General features: G+C 40.2%; 1 protein-coding gene across 2 annotated transcripts in view; it reads right to left on the reverse strand.

The window, feature by feature from the left end:
- KIAA0319 (KIAA0319 ortholog) overlaps positions 1-23445 on the reverse strand; it is a 54815-nt gene that overhangs the window by 10550 nt on the left and 20820 nt on the right. For both annotated transcript variants that reach the window (XM_061194876.1, XM_061194875.1), the window contains 11 exons: positions 22702-22799; positions 21735-21822; positions 20683-20775; positions 19285-19417; positions 11890-12118; positions 8085-8208; positions 7303-7435; positions 6135-6283; positions 4520-4671; positions 2733-2871; positions 1892-2051 (listed from right to left, as the gene is read on the reverse strand). In XM_061194876.1, the coding sequence (XP_061050859.1) occupies positions 1892-2051; positions 2733-2871; positions 4520-4671; positions 6135-6283; positions 7303-7435; positions 8085-8208; positions 11890-12118; positions 19285-19417; positions 20683-20775; positions 21735-21822; positions 22702-22799 (1498 nt within the window). The remainder of the gene's footprint in view (positions 1-1891; positions 2052-2732; positions 2872-4519; positions 4672-6134; positions 6284-7302; positions 7436-8084; positions 8209-11889; positions 12119-19284; positions 19418-20682; positions 20776-21734; positions 21823-22701; positions 22800-23445) is intronic.

Below are 23445 nucleotides of genomic sequence, written 5' to 3' on the forward strand. Positions count from 1 at the left end.
TAGCCAAGATATGGAAATAACCTAAGTGTCCATCAGTGGATGAATGGATAAGGAAAATGTGGCATATATACATAATGGAATATTATTCAGCCATGAGAAAGAAGGAAATCCTGCCATTTGCAACAACATGAATGGACCTTGAGGGCATTATGCTAAGTGAAATAAGCCAGACAGAGAAAGACAAACACTATATATCAGTTATATGTGGAATCTAAATAAGCCGAACTCATAAAAACAGAGAGTAGAATGGTGGTTACCAGGGCTGAGGGTAGGGGATGAGGAATTGGGGAGATGTTTAAGGGTAGAAACTTGCAACCAATAGATAAATAAGTCCTGGAGATCTAATGCACAGCACAGTGATTATAGACAACAATACTGTATTATAAAGTCAAAGTTGCTAAGAGACTAGATCTCTTGCACATGCACTAGATCCCACCACAAAAAAGAAATGATAATTTTGTGACATGATAGAGGTGTTAGCTAACTCTAGGTGGTAATCAATTGCAATATATAAATGTACAAAATCAACATGTTGTACACCTTAAATTTACACAATGTTATATGTCAATTATAGCTCAGTAAAATAAATAAATAAAATAATATGTTGCTGGATGCAGATAACATTTTGTTGAATTTTTTTGCTTCTATATTCATAAGGCATATTGGTCTGTAATTGTGTGTGTGTGTGTGTGTGGGAGAGGGAGAGAGAGAGAGAGAGAGAGAGAGATATCTTTGTCTAGTTTTGCTATCAGAGTAAAACTGGCCTCATAGAATGAGTTGGGAAGTGTTCCCTCCTCTTCTATGTTTTGGAAGAGTTTGTGACCGTGGTGCTAAATCTTTAAACATTTTGTAGAATTCACTAGTGAAGCCATCTGGTCCTAGTTTTTGTGGGAAGTTTTTTGATTCAATCTCTTCACTTACTTTGGTCTATTAAAATGTATTATTTCTTCTTGAGTCAGTTTTTATAGTTGTGACTTTCTAGAACTTTGTCCATTTAATTTAGGTTAATTAATTTGTTGACAAATAATTGTTCATAGTATAATTCTTTTCATTTCTATAAGGTTGGTAGTGATATCCCTTTTCATTCCAGATGTCAGCAGTTTGAGTCTTCTCTCTTTTTCTTGGTCATTCTAGCTAAAGCTTTATCAATTTTGTGGATCTTTCAAAGAAACAACTTTTGGTTTTATTGATTTTCAGATGTGTTTGGTTCAGTGTTTGATATAAGAAAGGGCAATGTATGATCCATTTTAGAAAGAGTTCCATAAAAAAATAACTAGTATTTTTAATTTATTATTTTTGTAAGTAAATTTCAGTTATCTGAAAAGCAAACCTAAACAGAATAGCTGACAATAACCGGCAGGTGGATTTACTATGAATAGTAGGTTTTTATCCCCATATTCTGTCTCTCTGTCTCTCTCTCTCTCCCCATCCCACTTCACTGTTCATAGGTTGGATGAGAGTTTTTTAAAAACTCAATTAAAATTGTAAATCTTATAAGAAATCAAGGAAGAGGTTGAACCTTACAGACCCTCAGAAAACAGCAATGGTAACCCATAATCCTCTCACACTGAGAGAAGTCTCAGCCCCTAAACACGGGGCAGGGATGAAGTCTGGCTGTGAGGCATCCCCCGTGCGCGCCCCAGACCGTGCGCACGCGCTCTGATGATACCAGAACTAAAACCCAGCTCCCTCTGACGTTCCCTATGCCTTCATTCTGAACATTCTCAATCAACAAACATTTACCGAGACTTGTGGGAAGGACCTATAATGATGTTGTCCTTCCTGCTTCCCTTGGAGAAAAAAAAAGAATATGAATGGGATAAACTTGCGTGCAAAGACACAGAACAAGAGAGGAAATGACGAGCTTCAGGCTGGACTGTGCAGTTCTTACCTGAGATCTGAGTGGGCCTGAATCTTCTGAACCTTGATGTCTGAGTCCAGCACATTCAGCAGCACCGCCAGCTGCCCCACAAGGGTGTCCTTCTGCTGTTCCGCCAGCTGCCCAGCGCCAACCTGCAGGATCAGCTCCACCAGGCCGCTCTTCTTTGGGTCTGGGGAAATGAGAAGACATGGGCTTTCCACCTGGAAACCCCAGGCTTGATAATAGGAGGAGCAAGGCCCGCACAATAGTTAAAGAGCTTTAAATGACCCCTGTGTAATTTCTACGCTTAGGTTCTAGGGCTCAGGTCAATTCTTCCAAGTACCACAGGGGCCACTATCCGAGAGTACTTCTTCCTTCTTTTATATCAGCTTGCTGTCTATTAATTTTTCTCCAGATGATAAGGAGGTGTGCCTAATCTGCCTCTGGGCTCACGTGAAATTCTGGGACCTCACACACCTCCTCGGGCCTGGTAAGAGAACTATGTCTCTGAGCGCTGCGGGTCCGGGCCAGTTTATGCCGGGGGTCAGTGTGGCCACCTTGCTGGAGCTGCCCTCTTCGCACTCCCAGGAATGAAGGCCTCGTGTCCACCTCACATTAGGTCTTTGTCTTCTGGCAGGAAAACCAAAGTGACCAGGAGGTACTGCTGCCAGATCCAATTCTCCCTAATGAGTTAGGAGGCTGGATCTGTTTGGGGATCGATAACCACAGGCAGAGAAAACCTCAAAGTGGGCCCAGCTTCCCACACTGGGTTCCACTGTCACCTGCAAGGAGCCCCAAAGGCTGACCCCTCCCCCCACCCCCGCTCAGAGACCAGCCCCACAAACCCAGGCCCGGAAGCCTGTGAGCGCACCTGGCCGCACTTCCACGGTGGCAGTGTCCATGTCCGAGGCGCCCTGACTGTCAGCGACTCGCAGGTGGAAAGTGTAGACCCCTTCCACCAGGTTGGTGAGCTGCAGGGCCGTGCTGTGGTCAGAGCCATCCATGACATCCTGAGAAATAACCCAATTCATGATTCAGTAGTCAGCTCCCAACCTGGGCCTCTGTTGATCCCAAACCTCGGGGTGCCGTCTTTGTCACACATGCATGATTCTAAGGGGCAGGCTGAAGAGGAAGCAAGGTGGTGGGTTAGTGAAGGTCCGGGTAATCCTCAGCGTCTCTTCCACTTTTAAAGCACCAGGAGGCACAGTCCTCAGACAGGACTTTGTGAGCTGAGCTGCTTCCCAAGGGCTCTCTAGGAATTACCAAATTCCACCCGACAGGGGGAAACCACTGAAATTAGGGCAGAGACCTGGAGGGTGAAGCACTCTCTTTGAAGAGTTTTCTGGGTCTTATTTTCAAAGATAGTTTTACAATGCTCTCATCTTGGGTTTCCTCATGGTGTATCAGGTTCACCTTCTCAAATGACCCAAGAGCCTGAGTAGCAACATCTCTGCTCAAAGAATTCGAGAAGAATCTCCCAGACCCTCGCTCTGAACTTGCTAACAGAAGAGGGTGGTAACAAATGGTAACAAGGGCTCGGATCAGAGAGCTGTTATAATTACACTTAGATGCTAACCCACCATCTGGCTGAACAGTATTCATTCCAGAGTTACTTTAGAAATTATAAAGCATTTTCAGTTCTTTCCCTGGGACCACTCCTTCAGTACATCTCCAAGAGTAAATTTGCATCTCTCAAGTCCTTAGCAACAGCAGGAATGAAGATGTACCTAAATTTACAGCCTAAGAGGGAGAGTGATCTCTAATGGGGAAAAAGGCCTGCCAGGAGCTAAAAACCTAGGTCTATCTGGTTTGATTAAGGATGAGTTAGTTGACCTTGGCCAAGTCACTTTCCATCCCTGCATCTCATTGTCTGTACTTAGGAAATGGGAATAGCAATCCTCGATCTATTGACCTATCTGGTACAATGTTGAGGAAACGGAAAGAATCCATTTGGACCAAAATAGAAACAACGGGGAAGCTAAGGAGCAGAATGGGTCCCATGAGAAGACGTGGCTTCAAAGTCCCTCCAGGCTATGGTTTCTGACCCTATGCAAAGTCTGGGCAAGGAAAAAGTCGGAAGGGACTTCAGATTTGTTTAAACTGAACAGCAGCCTGCTGCCTCCAGCCCTCAGAAGAAACCTAGAAGCATAAACACCTTAGTGGGGACCATGGAAAGGGAGATGAGGTCATAACAGAGACATTGCTATGGAGTTAGCTGTGTTCCCTCATCTGTTGAAGCCCTAATCCCCCAATGTTTGAGATAAGGTCTATTAAGAGGTAATTAAGGTTAAAATGAGGTCATAGGGTGGGGTCCTGATCCCATAGGATTAGTGTCCTTATAAGAAGAAACACCCAAGAGCCCTCTCTCTCCCCCTCCCGTCCCCTCTCTCCTCTCTCTCTCCCGCCGCCCCCAACCCCTGCCCCACCCCTGTGAGGACACAGCAAGAAGGCAGCTGTCTGAGAACCATGAAGAGAGCTCTCATCTGGAACCAAACTGGCTAGCACCTTGATCTTGGACTTCGCAGCCTCCAGAACTGGAAGAACACAAATATCTGTTGTTTAAGCCACCCCGTCTATGCTATTTTGCTATGCAGCCCTAGCAAGCTAATACAGATGTAATGATTAGTGGTCCAGGGGCAATTCTCTTCAAGTACTCACTCCAGCTGCTGGACTCTGGCCATCCCGGATCCACAGATAGGACACAATTCCTTGGTCATCAGTAGACCTTGAACCATCCAAAGTAATGGAGTTATTGGGAAGCACAAGAACATGTCTGCCACCAGCCTGGGCTCTGGGAGGACTATTATTTTCTAAGTCAAATATAGCAGAAATGAAAGCAAAGAAATTGATTTAAAACACTTGTGATAGAAGTGTATCACAAACTATCCATGACTATTCCATCTTGCAGATATGTAGATTTAAAATATCCAGAAAGCATCATTTCCTGCCCCAAATACCCATTAAATAATATACAGACTTTCTTAAAGTTCTTTTTGCACTTAGCTAGTTGTAATTTGGCAGCCTATATGCTGGAGAGTTTTCTATTATCATTACAGTTTTTTCTCTTTTTAAAAAAGAGAAATCATGATCTTACTTATGTTCAGGGTCTGGAAAATGAAAATATTTTGGTTTAGAATATGCTATGGATTATTTTGTACTGGTCCACACTATCTGGCCACAGAAATATTTTTGTTTCTAACAGTGCCAAATCTTGCTTGTCTAAGTAAATTGAAGAAGGAAGATTCAGGGCAGTGGGGAGAATCTGGCACTGAGGAGGCTTAATTCCATTGTCGATACAGGGAAAGGCTAGAAAGAATAGAAATAGACTGGCAGTAAATTGAGTAAGCCCCAAAATCCTTCTATAAAAAACAATATCTAGACCCTATCGAGCTTCAAAACTGGAACTTACAACAACCACCCCCTTTTATGCACGTGTCCCCATACTCTCTCTACTATTATATATGGCTGAAAACTTCCATAATAAAATGTTTGAAAAAAACTCAAATCGATGTCACTGTGCTGATAAAATTGTTTCATCCTTTCCCAACTGCCCAGCAAATAAAGTCCAAACTCCTCAGCATGACACATGACACATACAATCCCTCAAGGCTGAGCTTCTGCCTTTGTCTCAGCCACCCTCCCCAATGAACTGACACTCTTGCTGGTCCATAATACTGGGGAATGGATTTTCCCATCCAGCCATGCTCTTTTACACCTCTGATCTTCAATACATCATAATCATTTATTCATTCACTGAAGTAACCAACATCTTTGATTTGCCATGAGTCTAGCACTGTGCCACATGGAAGAGACAGAAATATCTGAAACAAAGGTCTTCAACCAGCTCACGGTCAAATGGAAAAGAAAAAAGAGACAAGTACATAAAGCAGGATGTCATAAGACTGGACCACACATTTCATATTAAGAAACAACATGGAATTTGAAACCATCTCTGCTCTTAGATTTCCAAGGAAGAGAGAAAGCAAAGCATCACGTGGTCACCAGTACATGGGGCTTTAGTTGCCAGTAGTCGCAGAAGGAGAATGAAGCTACTAGGACACACACTCCACAAACAAAAGGAAATGCTGTGGACGTGGACGGAAGAAGAGTGACCTTTGCTTGGCCAAGCAGAGTTCGGTATCTGCTATAGCCAATAAGCAAACACTAACGTTTCCGGATAACCATGGCCTGGCTTAGGGTCTGTGAGACTGAGAAGCAGAAGGGGCCCAACCTCCTCCACCGGCAGATCCACCTGCCCTCTGCCTTGACTCACCCTTCCTCACGGTCACGCTGAGGGTGGTCGTGCTGCTTAGTCCCTGCTGGTCTTTCACCGCTAAACGGAAGTGGTAGGTACCCACCTGAAGACCGCTTACTGTGGCTATAGCTTTGTCGATGTTTTCCATCTCCACTGCGCTGGGGCCTCTATGAAACAGGACAGTCATTAACAAAAGGCAGGGGGCATGGGATTCTGACGACGGCAGGTATGTTGTTTGTGTCCTTATAAATGCTTCTTTTCACAGCAATAATATATACCATCTAGAGAATTCTAAGATAATTTTTTATTCATTTAGATTCTCTAGTTCTATGTAAGAGTCACAAGTTAAAGCCTATTTCAGACAGAGGCTGCTGGATTCCTGGGAAGAGGATTTTGGAGTCTTCGGTTTTTTAAAATTGAACTGTCAGTGAAATGATCAGAATGGAGCCTTATAAACTATTCTTGTTTCTCCTTTGAATAAAATCAGCTGAAATCCTCAGTTATCTTTCGAGAGAGTGTGGAGGAGGAGAGAATGAGCCAGGTAATTGATCTCCTAAAAGAGGAATTATTCAATACAGCGGAGTCGTGAAGATCGTGGGCTTTGTAGTCAGGAAGACCCAGGATTGAGCCTCAACTCTTGCTCTTACTATCTGGGCAACCGGAGACCCTGTGACTCACTCATCTCTGCAAGCCTCAGTTTCTTCACCTTTAAAATGGGAATAATATTATCATTTACCTCTTAAGAACTGACCTAGGATTCCATGAGATTAAGCATATATAGCACAGAAAATGTTGGAGGATAAAGGAATCCCCTTGAACTCTGCACTTCTGTTGTCTACAGTCACTGCGCGTGGTTTGAGTGAGTGTAGACTGGGGGGCCTCGTGAGGACCCCACCCAGGTTCCCCTGCACCTCTTCTGTCATGAAGCTCACCTCACACCAAGACTGCCCTGTCCACCTGCCCCAGCTCCACCTCTCTCCACTGTCAAGGAACGTCCATCTTGTCCATCCACACCTGATACAGAATCTAATCAATAGTTCCCTGGCCACTTCTAGAAATGTGCTTAAATACTGACTCCTCAACAATCTCAAGCTGATTGTTTAATGTAGACCCTCCAGAGCAGGGGTAATATTAGCACTCATCCAGGGTGTGAACCCAGCACTCAGTGATGAGATGGGCTGACTACCTGACATGCTCCCAGTGGTAGAAAACAATGCCATGGTCATCACTGCTCCTGCTCCCATCCAGGGTGGTGCTTTCCACTGGGAAGACCAGCTCCTGATCCGGGCCGGCGACAGCCATCGGAGGCCTGTTGTTTTCTAGAATTATAGAAACAGTGTGAAGAAATATTATCTCTTTGCATTCAGTCTGCCATCCCCTGATTTCTTGATTTAAGCAAATTACTCATATTCAGCTCAGGCAGCTACTAGAGCATGCCCTGTCCTTTGGGAATCCTGGGGTGAAACGCTGCAGTCTCCTAGCTGACCCAGGAGTTAAAAATTCTAAGTTTGAGATGAGGGTTACAGGCAGCAAGAAATACTGTTCCCTAATATGTACACCTTTGGTTTCTTTAAAAGACCTTAAAAGTCATGGAGTGGAACTGTAGTTAATTCCCCAATGTCTGGCCACAAGCCATCTGAGTATCAAGCCACACATAACTACCAGCCTCTTCAAGAATGCCCTAGAGCTTTGCAGCAGAGTGGGGCATGGCATCAGAGCCCAAAGTGACTCTGGAGATAGCTCTCATTTTGTCCCTCGTGCCATTGTTTGGAGATACAGCCAGGACATAATTCAGAACCACAAAAGCAAATTGCCTTGATATTAAGATTCAGCTCCTGCAGCCCTGATTTCTTGATAGTTCAAAGATCTAGAGAATTTGTACCAAATTCGGCTGGTCTGAAGCCCAGAAGCCCAGATGTCATTTCTGTTTTAATCTCTGAGGCTAAATCCCTTTCCCATCTCACCTACCAGGCTGGACAATCACAGTGACCACAGCTGTGGATTGCTGCCTTGAAGAATCTGTTACCATCAGCTGAAATGTATAATCTCCTTCCTTCATTGCAGACAAATGAAGGTACGGTGTCTCTACTCCCTAAGTAATAGCAAATACAAAAATGAAAAAGAAAAAATAATATTAAAGAAGCACAAGTAATTAGCATGACATAACGAAAAACTAGTGATTTTACTAAATGTGGAGATCCTGTTTTAAAAAAAAATGTGCATGTCCCAGGAAAATGGGATCTAAAGTCCATTGTATATCCTCAGATGCTCTTGAAAGAATATAAATTAATATGGCCTTTTTGGAAGCCAATCTGGCAGCATCCATTCAAATGTTAAAAGAACATGCTCTTCAACCCAGCATTTCTACTGAGTATCTACACTAGAGAAATGCCCACGTGTGTAATTATGGAGACTAGCCCATAGGTGCTGACTGAGGCATTGCCTATGACACCAAAAAATAATGGAAACAATCTAAACAATCATCAACAGGGGAATGGCCAAACCCACCACAATCCACTGTGGGATGCTAGCTGAAAAAAAAAGAAGTTTAAAAGAATAAAGTAGATTTATAAAGAATAAAGTGGAAAGATGTCAAAGACATATTACGAAGCAAAAAAAGAAATCTGTGAAACAATGGATACAGCATGATAGATATTTGCTACATGCACATATACACATATGCAAACACAGAGGAGATTCTGTATGCACACACATTAAACTCAGAAAAGTAATTATCTTGAGTAAAGGGACTTGGATGAGGTCAAGGTGTATTTTCACTTTATCAGAATTTGAGTTTGTTTTTAACCACAGGAAGTAATTAATGTATTACTTTTATAATCAAAAATAAATTTTGTTATTTTTCTCCATTTATTGTTATCTTTTGAATTGAATTTTTTGCATGTATTTCTTTTTTTAAAATTTTTACTGAAGTATAGTTGATTTAAAATGTTTCAGCTGTATAGCAAAGTGATTAAGTTATATATATATGTGTGTGTGTATATATATATATATATATATATTCTTTTTCAGATTCTTTTCCATTATAGGTTATTACAAGATATTGAATATATAGTTCCCTGTGCTATACAGTAAGTCCTTGTTGTAAAAATAAATTTTTTAAATGCTAGGACAACAAAACTTTTCAATAAGGCATTTTTTCAGTTGAGTATATAGTAGTTAGCTACTTATTGCCTACAGGTTAATACCCTTTCATTTTGTTGCTGCTCTGTTGTTGGTAATATTTCCAGTTATTGCTTATGTTTGAAGTTCATGGCATCCTGAAAAGGATTTTTAACTTTAAGTCCTATTATAATTTATTTACTTTCACAGATCCCAAGATTGTCTAAAGATAAATGTATCTGTGTTTTATTTATTTATTTATTTATTTTTGGCTGCGTTGGGTCTTCGTTGCTGCGCGCAGGCTTTCTCTAGTTGTGGTGAGCGGTGGCTAGTCTTCGTTGCCGTGCGCGGGCTTCTCATTGCGGTGGCTTCTCTTGTTGCGGAGCACGGGCTGTAGGCGCGCGGGCTTAGCTGTGGCATGTGGGCTCAGTAGCTGTGGCATGTGGGCTCCAGAGCACAGGCTCAGTAGTTGTGGTTCACGGGCTTAGTTGCTCCGCGGCATGTGGGATCTTCCCGGACCAGGGAATGACCCGTGTCCCCTGCATTGGCAGGCGGATTCTTTCTTTCTTTCTTTTTTTTTTTTTTAATAAATTTATTTATTTTTGGCTGTGTTGGGTCCTCGTTTCTGTGCGAGGGCTTTCCCTAGTTGCGGCGAGTGGGGGCCACCCCTCATCGCGGTGCGCGGGCCTCTCACTATCGCGGCCTCTCTTGTTGCGGAGCACAGGCTCCAGACGCGCAGGCTCAGTAGTTGTGGCTCACGGGCCTAGTTGCTCTGCGGCATGTGGGATCCTCCCAGACCAGGGCTCGAACCCGCGTCCCCCACACTGGCAGGCAGACTCCCAACCACTGCACCACCAGGGAAGCCAGGCAGGCGGACTCTTAACCACTGTGTCACCTGGGAAGTCCCTGTGGGTGTGTGTTTTAGAGTTTTAGTGGAAAAATTGAAAAAAAAATGGATAGAAAATCAAGTGTGTTATCACAAAGGGAACTTCTGAAATTTGAAATGCATTCTTTTAAGAACTTAAAAAAAGGGCTTTTCCCTACTATGACTCAATAGAGCAAAGTACTTTTTTTCTGAAGAGCTCTATAAAGTATAATTTCCTAGTAATATGTGCCTCAAAATTAATATGGTTACATGAATGCTTATGCACACAATAAAAAGGAATCTTGTGGCAAATGCGAACTGAGCAGATTAATGCACTGAGAGCCTCAAAGCAGCCATGATTCAGGTAGCTGCACAGGCTTCAGTGACCTTCAGTGACCTCCCCAGCACAGAGCATAGCCTCTGCAGCTTGCCTTGACGATTTTTAGACTAGTGTAAGAGAGGCTGGTTTAAGAGCTGATCTTTGCGATTGCCCCAATTCATAAAAAGCATCACCCCTTTTGACATCTTATCAATCAATCACAAGGCAGTGACACTGTTACTGTGGATAATCTGAGAGTGTCTGCAGCAGATGGGCAGGTGTTCAGAGCAGCGAGGCTAGGTCTGCAGCCCAGCACTAGTGACTTCCTTTGGATACATGTCCATTAGACTTGGATGCACTGGGGCATTAGCTCTGGGCACATACTTCCCAGTAATTAGGGAAAGAAAATTTGGAATATTTTTTAACTGAGAAAATACAAAATACCCATCTTCCTGTTTGTATCCAAACCCCACCAAATGCGAATTCTTAACCCAACAGAAGCAAACATAGCATTTGCCACAACTCTTAGGTAGAGACGAACTCTATACCAAGTGCTCTCCAAGGGTATCTCGAGGACTCACGGCTCTTTCAAGACCCATGCATCCAACCGGTCATTTTTAATTCATCATCATCACAAAGCACTTTCCAGAAATATCGAAAAGTAAAGTAGGTCAGTTTTCATGGAATGTCTGACTTCACCATAAACACTAATGAGAAATTTGTCTTGGACTGGTGAGATGGAGTTTGAAGGAGAAGAGGAAGGTGGTAATGTAAGGTACTATCTTTCTTCCATTCAACTCTGAAATAATAACATAACTTCAAAAATACCAAGCTGGTTAGTTCTGGCCATCACCAGAAGTAGAATAAGCAAACAGCTCACAGATACTCACGCATACAAATACAGCAATGTTTCAAGGTTATTATGCCTTTAGACAGATATATTCGCAATCTGAACAAATCAAAAGGTAAATACAAAAAGATCTCAACAAGAGACCACTGGATCCAGAAAAGGTAACATGCAGTTTCTAAAAATAGGGGAAACAAAATAAAAAGGAATTTCCTGATAATGAGGTTTAGATTAGATCATTCCTAAGGTTTATCCTAATACTAAAATAATATTTCTGTAGCAAATGTTGGGTCAGACTTTTCCCTAACTCAGCTCAAGGTCAAGTTGTCTGCATAGGAGCTGCTTAGTTGCTATCCTGGGCTTATATAGAGTGGGTGAAGGAAAGTGACATAAATTTGGAAGATTTGTGAGTTTAGCTGTTCTTCTAGTAGTTGTAATGTATCAGACAACTTTATAAAACATATTTTCTGAATTTAGCTGCCCCCTTGTACCAATATTTTAGATAGATAGATAGATAGATAGAGAGTTGGATGGATGGATGGATGGATGGATGGATGGATGGATGGACAGATGAACACATAGATAGACAAATAAAAGTCTGAAGGCAGGATGGAGAACTCACCTGCATGGTCACCTCTTTGTTCTCACTCCCGGGCCCCAGGGACCACTCATAGAGGACAATCTGGTGATCATCACTGCTCTGGTTTCCATTCAAAGTGATGGAGTTTTGGGGCAAAGTTATGGTCTGATTTGGTCCCGCATTGGCAACTGGTGGATGGTCCACAGCACTGTTGACTATTAGGGCTGCTGTTGTGGAGCTAATGGCTCCATCTGAGTCTGTAACAGTCAATCTACGAAAAGGAGAGGAAGCTATTACACTGCATGAATATGCCAAATCTCAAGGCAAGTGGTCAATTTAGTCTGCCTATGGTACATTTCTCAGAACAACTGAGAGCAGGTGTAAATAGAAATTTGAGGATGAAGCTGAGGAAAGAACAGAGACCCGAGGCTATATTTTTTCTTTGTTGCTGTTGATTTTCTTTATTTTTAGCTAGTAATATATTCCCATGATAGAGTTTTATTTTATATGGGTTTCTCATTATTCTTTGAGATGCTGGATGAAGAAACCATCCTCAGCCAACACAGAAGCCTCTCTCTACCACCCGAGACTCAAAATGTATCAGCTTTAAGTCCTGCCTTCAGGCCTGAGCATGTAGAGACAGCAAATCACTCCTGAATTTTCAGCTACAAAGTTTTTTAATTTTCTCATTCTTTTCTAGAGGACTTAATATTAAGTGTTTTCAGGACACTCCTTGCAAAGCAATTTTAGGATTAAGCACTTTGAAATACAAACGATACTCTGCCTACACAAACAACACAGAGAGCTGCACTGACCCTCCTGTAGTGAACTCATTGGTGATGTGGCAACTGGATCAGTGAAATAAGGTCACTTCATTCTTCTGGGGCCAAGATTTAGTTTGGAGCAGCAATGCACGTGTAACAGGTGTAAATAGGAATATGAGAATGAAGCTCTGGAAAGAACACAGGCCTTATTTGTAGGTAAGGTACCTGTACAGGGGGCCCCCGTATTCTGGGCCTCTATCCTACATACTCCATACAACCAAGGTCCAAACTCCAGTTCTCGCTCGGACAGCAAACCAAACACCTAAGGTCCTTCCTCCTCAACCAGGCTGAGTCAGGACACATTCTGGGCCCCAAAGGGAATTTCTTCCTAGTAAAATGGGGTTAGCAGTAGGCCTGCCTTGGGACTTCCCTGGCCGTCCAGTGGTTAAGACTCTGTGCTCCCAATGCAGGGGGCACAGGTTTGATCCCTGGTTGGGGAACTAAAACAAGCAAACAAAGAACAAAAAAAAAAAACAAAGTAGGCCTGTCTCAATGAGACGGGTAAAGAGTCATTAAATTAAAATTAATCAAAAGAACCTCATAAAGTGGTATTTCACTGTATATAAATTTTACCCCAATAAATAAGTAAAGTGTTATAGAAAGACTTTTAAAAATAACTTTTCTGAAGTTCCCTTAGACTTTTATGTCATAAAGTTTCCACAAGTTTACCTTAGCAAAACCCTCAGATAAGAAGTAGACAATAATTTGGCAACATATATCAAACTCCTTAAAAACATACAGGCCTCTGACCCAGAAATTTTACTTGCACTCCAAAATTTAACTATAAGAATGTTCCCCCAAACATTGAATAATGAGGCTAAATTAATTTTCTAAAATGTATCAGCACAGCATCAAACATGATGTTGCAGAATATTTAATGACACAGATATCCATAATTAATGGGAATCCAAAATCAGATCCACTCATACATGACAATTTGATATAGAAGAGATGTGGTCTTGCAGATTGGGAAAGGACAGACTAGGCAATAAACAGTAATGGGACAATAGGCTGATTATCCATGTGGGAACAAATAAAATTGGATCTAACCACAGTAGACATGCAATCAATTCTAGATGGATAAAATTTAAACATGAAAGACAAAATTTTTAAACTTTAGAAGAAAATATAGAAGGTAGCTTGTAAAACATCTTATACATTTTGATCCAAGTAAGAAAAAAGTTTTAAGTTTATGTGTATAGAAAAAGGACCATAAATATAAGTACTATACTCTTAAGGATGTTTATTCCTAGGTAGTGGAATTATGCGAGGTATTTAATTTCCTTCTTTCTGCTTCTAGATACATTCTGTTTTTTATTTTTATAGCAAACATGCATTATTCTTATTATAAGAAGAAAATATCATTTTTTTAAACACCTGCATTGTTACTTGTCTCTTGAAACCTATATTTCTTCTGGATCAAGCTGTGGCGGCCAGTGTGGTAAACTAAAAATAAATACATGACAACTCAGCAAAGAATATGGCAGATAAGCATATGAAAAGATGCTCCACATCATACAGTATCAGGGAAATGCAAATTAAAACAACAATGAGATACCACTACACACCTATACTATGGCCAAAATCTGAAACTCTGGCAACACCAAATGCTGGTGAGGATGTGGAACAACAGGAACTCTCATTCATTACTGGTGGGAATGCAAAATGGTACAGCCACTTTGGAAGACAGTTTGGCAATTTCTTACAAAACTAAACATACTCTATAAGAGGTGACTTTCAGACAATAAGGTTGCAGCTGGAAGCTACTAGCAGATACTGTTTTGAGAATGACTGGTGGTGTCCTTAAATCCCATACAGTTCAGAAAATTCAAGTTCTCAGCAATACACAAACATGTCTGAAATCACATCCACAATGGCCACCTAGTTTTACCTTGGATAAACAAACAAAAGCTACTCTATTTTGACTTTTAAATGCATTCTCCTCCTCAATGGCCAAACCAAATGTACAATGTATGTTTAATAAGCCACAAAACAGGCCACCAAAAAAACCCACAAAAAACCAAGCATACTCTTACCATACAATCATGCTTCTTGGTATTTACCCAAAGGGGTTGAAAACTTCTGTCCACACAAAAGTCTGCACATGAATGTTTATGGCAGCTTTATTGACAATTGCCAAAACTTGGAAGCAAGCAAGATGTCCCTCAGTAGGTGAATGAATAAATAAACTGTGGTGCATCCAGACAATGAAATATTACTCACCACTATAAAGAAATGAGCTATCAAGCCATAAAAAACACGGAAAAATCTTAAATGCATATTACTACATGAAAGAAGCCAATCTGAGAAGGCCACTTACTATATACTTCCAACTGTATGATATTCTGAAAGAGGCAAAACTATGAAGACAGTAAAAAGGTCAGTTGTTACCAGAGGAGGGGGAAAAGGAGAGGGATGAATAGGCAGAGCACAGAGGATTTTTAGGGCAGTGAAAATACTCTGTATGATACTATAATGATAGATATCTGCCAGGATACATTTGCCCAAACATATAGAACGTACACCAAGAATGAACCCTAAGGTAAACTATAGACTTTTGGTGGTTATGATGTGTCAATGTAGGTTAATCCTTGGTAAAAAATGAACCATTCTGGTGACTGATGTTGATAACAGGGAGACTGAGCATGTGGGGAGCAGGGGACATATGGGAAATTTCTGTATCTTTCAATTTTATTGTAAACCTAAAACTGCTCTTAAAAAAATAAAGTTTAAAAAAAAAAACCCACACTTGAGCACTGGATGCCCCATGTGGCTACTCACTCTACCCCTACAAGGCCTATAGATTCCCGGAAATCCACTCAATAATAAAATAAGCTTTCAGAACTAGGTAAATTTCTTTTTTTTTTAATTGGGGTAAAGTATATATAACTTACCATTTTAACCATTTTTAAGTGCACAATTCAGTGGCATTAAGTACATTTACATTATTGTATAACCATTACCACTATCCATCTCCAGAACTTTTTCATCATCCCAAACTGAAACTTTGTACCCATTAAACACTAACTCCCCTTTTCTCCCCTACCACCACCCCATGGCAATCACTATTCTGCTTTCTATCCTATGAATTTGACTACTCTAGGCACCTTAACTAAGCGGAATCATACAATATTTGACCTTTTGTGAGTGGCTTCATTCAATTAACCAAATGTCTTCAAAGTTCATCCATGCTGTAGCATGCCTCAGAAGTTCATTTTTTTAAGGTGAATAATATTTCTCTGTATGTGCATACCTCATTTTGTTTACTCATTCATCGGTTGACGGACATTTGTGTTGTTCTATTAACACGGGAGTATGCCATAGACTGAATGTTTTCTGTTCCCCCAAAACTCATATGTTGAAACCTAATCCCTAATGTGACTGGTATTTGGAGGTGGGGCCTTCCACCGGTGGTTAGGTCATGAGGGCAGAGGCCTCCTGAATGGGATTAGTACTCTTATAAAAGAGACCTCAGAGAGCTCTCTTACCCCTTCTGCCATGTGAGGACACAGTGAAAAGAAGGCTGTCTAAAAACCATGTGAAGAGGGCCTTCACCAGACACCGAATCGACCAGCACCTTGATCTTGGACTTCCCAGTTTCCAGAAGTATGAGAAATAAATTTCTGTCATTTAAAAGCCACCCAGTCTATGGTTATTTTTGTTATAGTAGCCTGACTGGACGAAGATAGTGTACGAGCATCTATTTGAGTCTCTGCTCTCAGTTCTTTGAGGTATATATCTAAAGTGAGATTGCAGATATGGCAATTCTATGTTTAACTTTTTGAGGAATTGCCAAACTGTTTTCCACAGCAGCTCTACCATTTTCCATCCCTACCAGCAATGCACAAGGATTCGCATTTCTCCATGGCCTCACCAACACTTGTTATTTTCCATTTTTTAAATAATAGCTATCCTAATGGAGTAAACTGCTTCTTAAGCTGAGATTTCCGATAAACCAAAACAGAAGTTTTTACAACATGTGTAAAATCTAAAGCACTTTAGAGCACCTCTGTGGACTTTTTAGTCAAAGATAAATCCAGTCAGATGCTTGAGTTTCTTAACTTGGCTAGACTTCTGAGGATTCATAAATACATATGTATGGGCTCCTTCTCTGAAATCATCAGATTCTTAAAGCAGTATATGAGGTCTTAAAAATATAATAAGCTAAAATGTGTGGGGTGCAGCTAAGCAGCACTTAGAGGAAAATTATACCTGTGAAAGATTTATAAGCTTTTAAGGAAGCTCTAGTATGAATGAACCAAGACTCTACTCTAAGAAGTTAGAAGAAAAAGAACAAAGTAAATCAAAAGCAAATAGAAGTAAGGAAATAGTAAAGAGCAGAAAAGAACAAATTAGAAAACAGGCAAATATAATTAAAACAGTTCTAGTTAGGGTTGCTTGAGAAGATAAACAAAATTAACAAACCCCTTAATTAGACTTATCAAGAGAAAAAGAACACAAATCACCAATATTGGAAATGAAAAAGAGGTTATCAGTACAAATCCTACAGACATGAAAGGATAACATGAAAATACTATGAACAACTTTATGCCAAAAATAAGATAATTTAGAAGGAATGGATGAATTTCTTGAAAAATACAACTTACTAAAAACTGACACAAGAAAAAAACAGATAACACATCATTGTTAATCAACTATACTCCAATATAAAATAAAAATTAAAGAAAATAAAATAAAATAAAAAAGAAAAATTTTTTAAAAACCCAGAAAATCTAAATAGGCTTACATCTATTAAAGAAATTGAATTTGTTATCAAAACTTTCCCCAAAAGAAAATTCCAGGCCCAGATGATTTTACTGGTGAATTCTATAAAACTTTCAAGGAAGAAATACCACCAGTTGTTCATAAGTATTTCAGAAAATAAAGGAGGATGGATCACTGGTCAATTTGTTTTATTAGGCCAGTATAATCCTCATATCAAAACCTTGTGACGACGCAGAGAGAGAGACAGAGAGAGAGAAAGAGAGAAGAAGGCACAGGCCAAATCTTTCATGAAGATAGACATAAAAATCCTTACAAAAATATTATCAAGTTGAATCCCATGCTACATAAAAAGAATATCATGATCAAATAGGGTTTATCCCATGAATGCAAGGTTGATTTAACATTCAAAAATCTCACACAATACATAAAAATAACTCAAAATACATCACAAATCTAAAAATAAAACCTAGACCTATAAAACTTAGAGAAAAAAAACAGGATCTTTGCAATCTTGGGATTAAACAAAGGTTACTTAGATAGAACACAAAAAGCATGAAACATAAAAGAAACAAATGATAAATTAGACAATCAAAATGTAAAACTTTTGCTCTTTAAAAGATACCATTAAGAGAACAAAACGTCATATACTGGGAAATATCCACAACACATATATAAAATAAAGAACTTGTTTCAGAATGTATAAAAATCTTACAACTAAGTAAGACGTAATTTTTAAAACCGGAAAAAGATCTGAATGGAGACTTCACAAAAGAAGTTATATGAATGGCCAGTAAACACCTAAAATATGTTTAATATCATTAGTCAACAGGAAAATGCAAGTTAAAACCGTAATGAGATACAACCACCCATCAAATTAGATACAATTAAAAAGACTGATTACACCAAGTGTTGGTGAGGATGTGGATTCTGGAACTCTCATCCACTACAGGTGGGAAAATAAAATAATACACCCACTTTGGGAAAGAGTTTGGCAATTTCCTAAAATATTAAACATAAGCTCACCGTAGAACCTAGCCTTTCCACTCTTGGGTATTTACTCCACAAAAATGAAAATACATGTCCACACAGACTTGTACACAAATGTTCATGGCAGCTTTATTTGTAATAGTTCAAAGTTGTAAACAACCCAATGTCCATACTAGATGAAAGGATAAATTGTGGTATATCCATACATTGGAATAGTACTCAGCAACAAAAAGGAACACACTATCAATAGAGACAACACCATGAATGAATCTCAAAAATCATTTGCTGAGTGAAAGAAGCCAGGCACAAAAGAGCACATACTGTACAATTCCATTTATATGAAATTCTAGAAAGTGCAAGATAATTTAAAGTGGAGGAAAGCAGGTCAGTGGTTGCCCAAGGACAGGAATGGAGAGAGGGATGGATTGCAAAGGGGCATGAGAAAACTTTTGGGGATGATGGAAATGTTTATTATCTTGATTGTGACAATGGTGTGACAGGTGTATGCAAATGTCAAAACTCATCAAATTTTATACCTTAAATATGTTCGGTTTATTATATTTCAGTTATATCTTTAAAAGTTGTAAAAAGATAAAGAAACAGGTAAATCATATAAATCTACCTCACTTTGACTCTGAAGATAGAAACTTTCTTTCACATATCTCAACACAGCAAAATAGATGCCGTCCCAAACTATTCCTGACAACCAAATCCAAAGGTTTCCAATAAATACACACTTGTAATTTATATTATTGATGATGGTATCAGAGTATAAAGTGGCTGACAACCAAAACCCCAGAGGAAACCAAATCTGCCCTGCCTCCTGATCAAAAGCACAATGTTCTATCGGCATCTATCGGAAATAGTCAAATTATCAGTGCTGGAAAGCGAACCCACTTGCCTGAAAGTATAGTTTCCAGGAACAAGGTTAGACAGCTGTAAGATGGGGGTATCAGCTGAGGTCTTCTCTTCTTGGAAGGGCCCATTAACTTCTTCCCAGTGATAACTCACTATTTTAGTATCATCTGTACTGTCTAGAAAGATTGACAAATAAATGAAAACTAGAATTAAATACAAGAATATTAAAACATAAATTTTGTAATTTATATTATTGGGGTTTACATTTGATTTTATATGAAATTATATAATTGCACAGATTTCAATGGCCATATATTATGTGTTAGAAGGAGGATTACTTCTTCTCTCTAAATTATCATCATGATTTTTCTCCTGGATTTCCACCAGATTTGAGTGAGGGTGTTTCCACTCAGTTGTGAATTTAAAAAGCAAAGTGACAGACACTACTGTTTTGTTTTTTTTAATTCCCTTCAACTACAGCACACGATATCTTACTGATAATTCAAATAGGTATCTGAACTGACAGATTCATAAAGAATTGAGATGCTTCTATATAATTACAAAACACCTTTTACTACCCTAATCGTTAAGTGTAAATCCAGAGAAAGGTAGTACCCTACATGAAAACCTCCTATTTCTACTTTAAAAGACAGCAAACAAAATGTACTAAGTAGAATCACAGAAGTTTAGACCTGGAAGGGAGCCAGTTTTATCTAATTCATTTAAGGAAAGAAAAGTTCATGCAACAGGTTAATAATCCTGAACAGTTTCCTGTAACTAAACCACACTGAATTAGAGGAATCAAAATGTAATGTATTTTCTCATGTAAATATTTTCATTTAAAACATGCTTCAGGGACTTTCCTGGTGGTGCAGTGGTTAAGAATCCACCTGCCAGTGCAGGAGACGTGGTCCAAGAAGATCCCACATGCCGCGGAGTAACTAAGCCCGTGCGCCACAACTACTGAAGCCTGCGCGCCTGGAGCCCGGGCTCCACAACAAGAGAAGCCACCTCAATGAGAAGCCCGCGCACTGCAACGAAGAGTAGCCCCCGCTCGCCACAACTAGAGAAAGTCCATGCACAGCAACAAAGACCCAACCCAGCCAAAATAAATAAATAGATAAAATAAATAATAATTTTTTAAAAAAGTGATTTCCAACTGCTCATCACATATACTACATCGAAAGGAGATTCTTGCTTTAATTCCGATCAAATAGCTAGACCCTAAAGAATTTTTTCATAGACAAATGAGACATAACTGAAGGGAAATTCAGCCTAAGACAGAGAAGTTGTGCTAAAGGAGCTGAAGGACTTGAAAATACAGATAGATGCTCATCTATTGGTGAGTTAGCCCATAAGTCCTCACAGCCTCAATAGAGACTTCCCATTACGTCTCATAGTGCAGAGGGCAAAACCCCCTGAAGAATGGCAGGATACCCACGGCTGCCATCGATGAGGGCCGACGTCAGAGGAAGAGTGAGCTCCTGTCTCTCGGGAGAAACAACTGCCACGGGAGGCAGGTTGACTCTTCCGGCTGTGTGACAGAAAAAAGGACACGGGCTGAGCCCAAGTTGTCACCACCCAAATAAACCATCTGATTTTCAAAAATTGGTTATCAATATCCTGTCCAGAAGGTGTTTATCCTGCAGGCCTCAACTATGGAAAGTACTTTTAATGTTTTGGAACCTCCCTATACACTTTAGGAGCATGTCTGCAGGTTTAGATTTCTGTATGAAAGCCCAGGCTCAATGAACACATGTAATAACAAGCCAGGGGTTGGTCACAGAACCTGAGCAGCAACTGCAAAAGAGAAGCAACGGAGTATGGTTCCAGCTCCTATGATTAGCTGGCTCTTGACTCTTTGAAGCCCCGCCCCCGCCAACCACGTTTAGCTCTAAGAATAACCAGACAGAATGTGCAAAATGGGGAGCTGTCAGCCCCTGGGGAAGAGGCTGGAGGTGAGGTTGGCACTGAGCTGGCCCACATCCCTTGTGCCCAGAGGAGGGGGTGGCAGAGGCTCAAGGCCCATGCTCCATGCACTGAGCCAGGGCTGTGCCCACCCAGACAAAGGGCCACTATTTCTAATTCACACCAGTGCACTGACCTATGGACTAGCGGTGGCCTGAAAGGACCAGGGGGCTTGAAAGCCCATGGCATACATTTCCCCTGAGCCCTGAGTTGCTCCCGTCACCTAAGGACAAGCTGAGTCATGGGGAATGGAGGTAGCAGGGTGAACGCAGCAAATGTCAGACGGGGGAGGCTACTGGCACACCTAAGAACAGCAAGCAATAACCTTGCAACCTTACACAGCAGTGTCAAGCAAGTACTAAGAATTATGCAGAAAGAAGAAAGACAAAAACCATATACTCTTTGCATGTTTTCTCTACAATGGAGCCTAATGTAAAACTAAAAAAGTATATTACCATGCTATTCAGGCACCAAAAATTGAGATAAACCTGTACAACAGGAGGCTGTCCTCTTACACAGGCTTACCTGGCTTAACGGTGACATTTACAAATCCCTCTCCAAAGGCATTTTCACTAGAAACTGCTACTTTGAAGGCATAAAGTCCTACTGACAACTGCAAGATAAAGAAAAGTTATACTGATAAACATGCAAACAACAGGATGGGTCCACTGCCTAGAAAATCCTTAAATATTCCAGAAGCCGTCCTCCTGGAATCAGCATAGAGAAGGGGCTCGGGACCCGTGGACACACTGCCACATGTCTGAAGCCTATACTCTGGAACACCGAAGATCACCCAGGAAGGCCTTCAGCTTAGTTACAGATGTTCACGGGGCTTACAGAGGCATATGTGACATGGACCAACCGAGGGTGGCAGTTCTCAAACTTGAGTGTATGGGAATCATGCATTTTTACCAAGTAGCTCTGGTGGGTCAGCTGTCAATGGTCTGGGTACCAGACTTTGAGAAACAGCGCTCAGTGGCATAGGGGCTAACTCATGTTGCACCAGTAGCTGTGCAGTATCAGAAATGAAGAGAACATAATCATCTATGGGCCAAGAAGAGGGAACATTTCTTCTTGTGAGGGCTTATATCTTGGAGCAATATTTGGTAGTCAAACCATATGTGAACTGGAATGGAATTTTTGGCAATCCTAGAAATGTGCCTGACTAAGAATCAGAGATGACCAGAATGTCTCTAACACTGCAAAGGGAGCAAGAGTTGGAACACAGGCTTTAACCTCACTACAGAGACCCATACCAGCCTGCGCCAGCCTCTCTTCCCTGGGCTGCTATGCCAAGTAAGTCAAATAAAGAAAAGATCCCGAAAGCCCCTTTATTTAAATCTACCTGTCTACCTACATGCTTGAAACTTGATTCATTTATATTCTTCTTTTAATCTTAATCGTAAGAGAGACTTCTAGGTTCAACAGCTAAGAAGGTGTTACCTGAATTCTAAGGTACGCTGTCAGTTACTACCGGTTACCAGTTACTTACCTGAGAGACATTAAGAGTTTGTGTGTGTCTTTGTTTTATTTCACCTTGGTAGTCTTCAGGGTGGCTTATTAAACTCCATTCATAGTTGTAGGTTGTTTCTGAGAGCGAGCAAAGAAAAATATGAGTAGTTATAAACTCTTAGAAGTCCCTATAATCTGGGCAGAGGGAGGAAAATGACAGTCTTCAATCTACTAGCAGAAATTACTTTAGATATACTGCACTCAACTTTCAACTATCATCCAAGTAAGGAACAATAAGGTATCTATATCTTTTTAATGTAAAATTTCTTTGTTATTATAAGAACATACAACTTATAAAAATTTAGAAAATATAGAAAGTTTTTTAAAAATTGCCCTAATTTCATTGTTAGCATTTGATGACTTTCCTTCCAGACTGCTACACTTGACTATACATATAAATTTTAACATAGTATAATCCACTGTACTTTTCTCCTTTTAATAAAAGGCAAGGAGATTTAAATTCATTCCATCTGTCGTAGGAGTTTATATAAGGCCATAAGAACAGATTAAATCTCTTTATATTAAGATGAAGCTGTCTTCCACCTTGTGATTCTAGTAAGAGTTAAAGCACGAGTTACCTCAGCTGAAAGGAGTAAATGACAAATGCCACATATTATCATCTATGCTTAAATTTTGATCCATGTGTGATAGGGAAAAATGAATAAAGGAACTAACCTGAATGAGAAATATTCAAACACCTTAAAAATGAATACACTTTAAGAAA

This window comes from Eubalaena glacialis, chromosome 7 (assembly GCF_028564815.1).
Source record: "Eubalaena glacialis isolate mEubGla1 chromosome 7, mEubGla1.1.hap2.+ XY, whole genome shotgun sequence".
Taxonomy (NCBI): Eukaryota; Metazoa; Chordata; class Mammalia; order Artiodactyla; family Balaenidae; genus Eubalaena; species Eubalaena glacialis.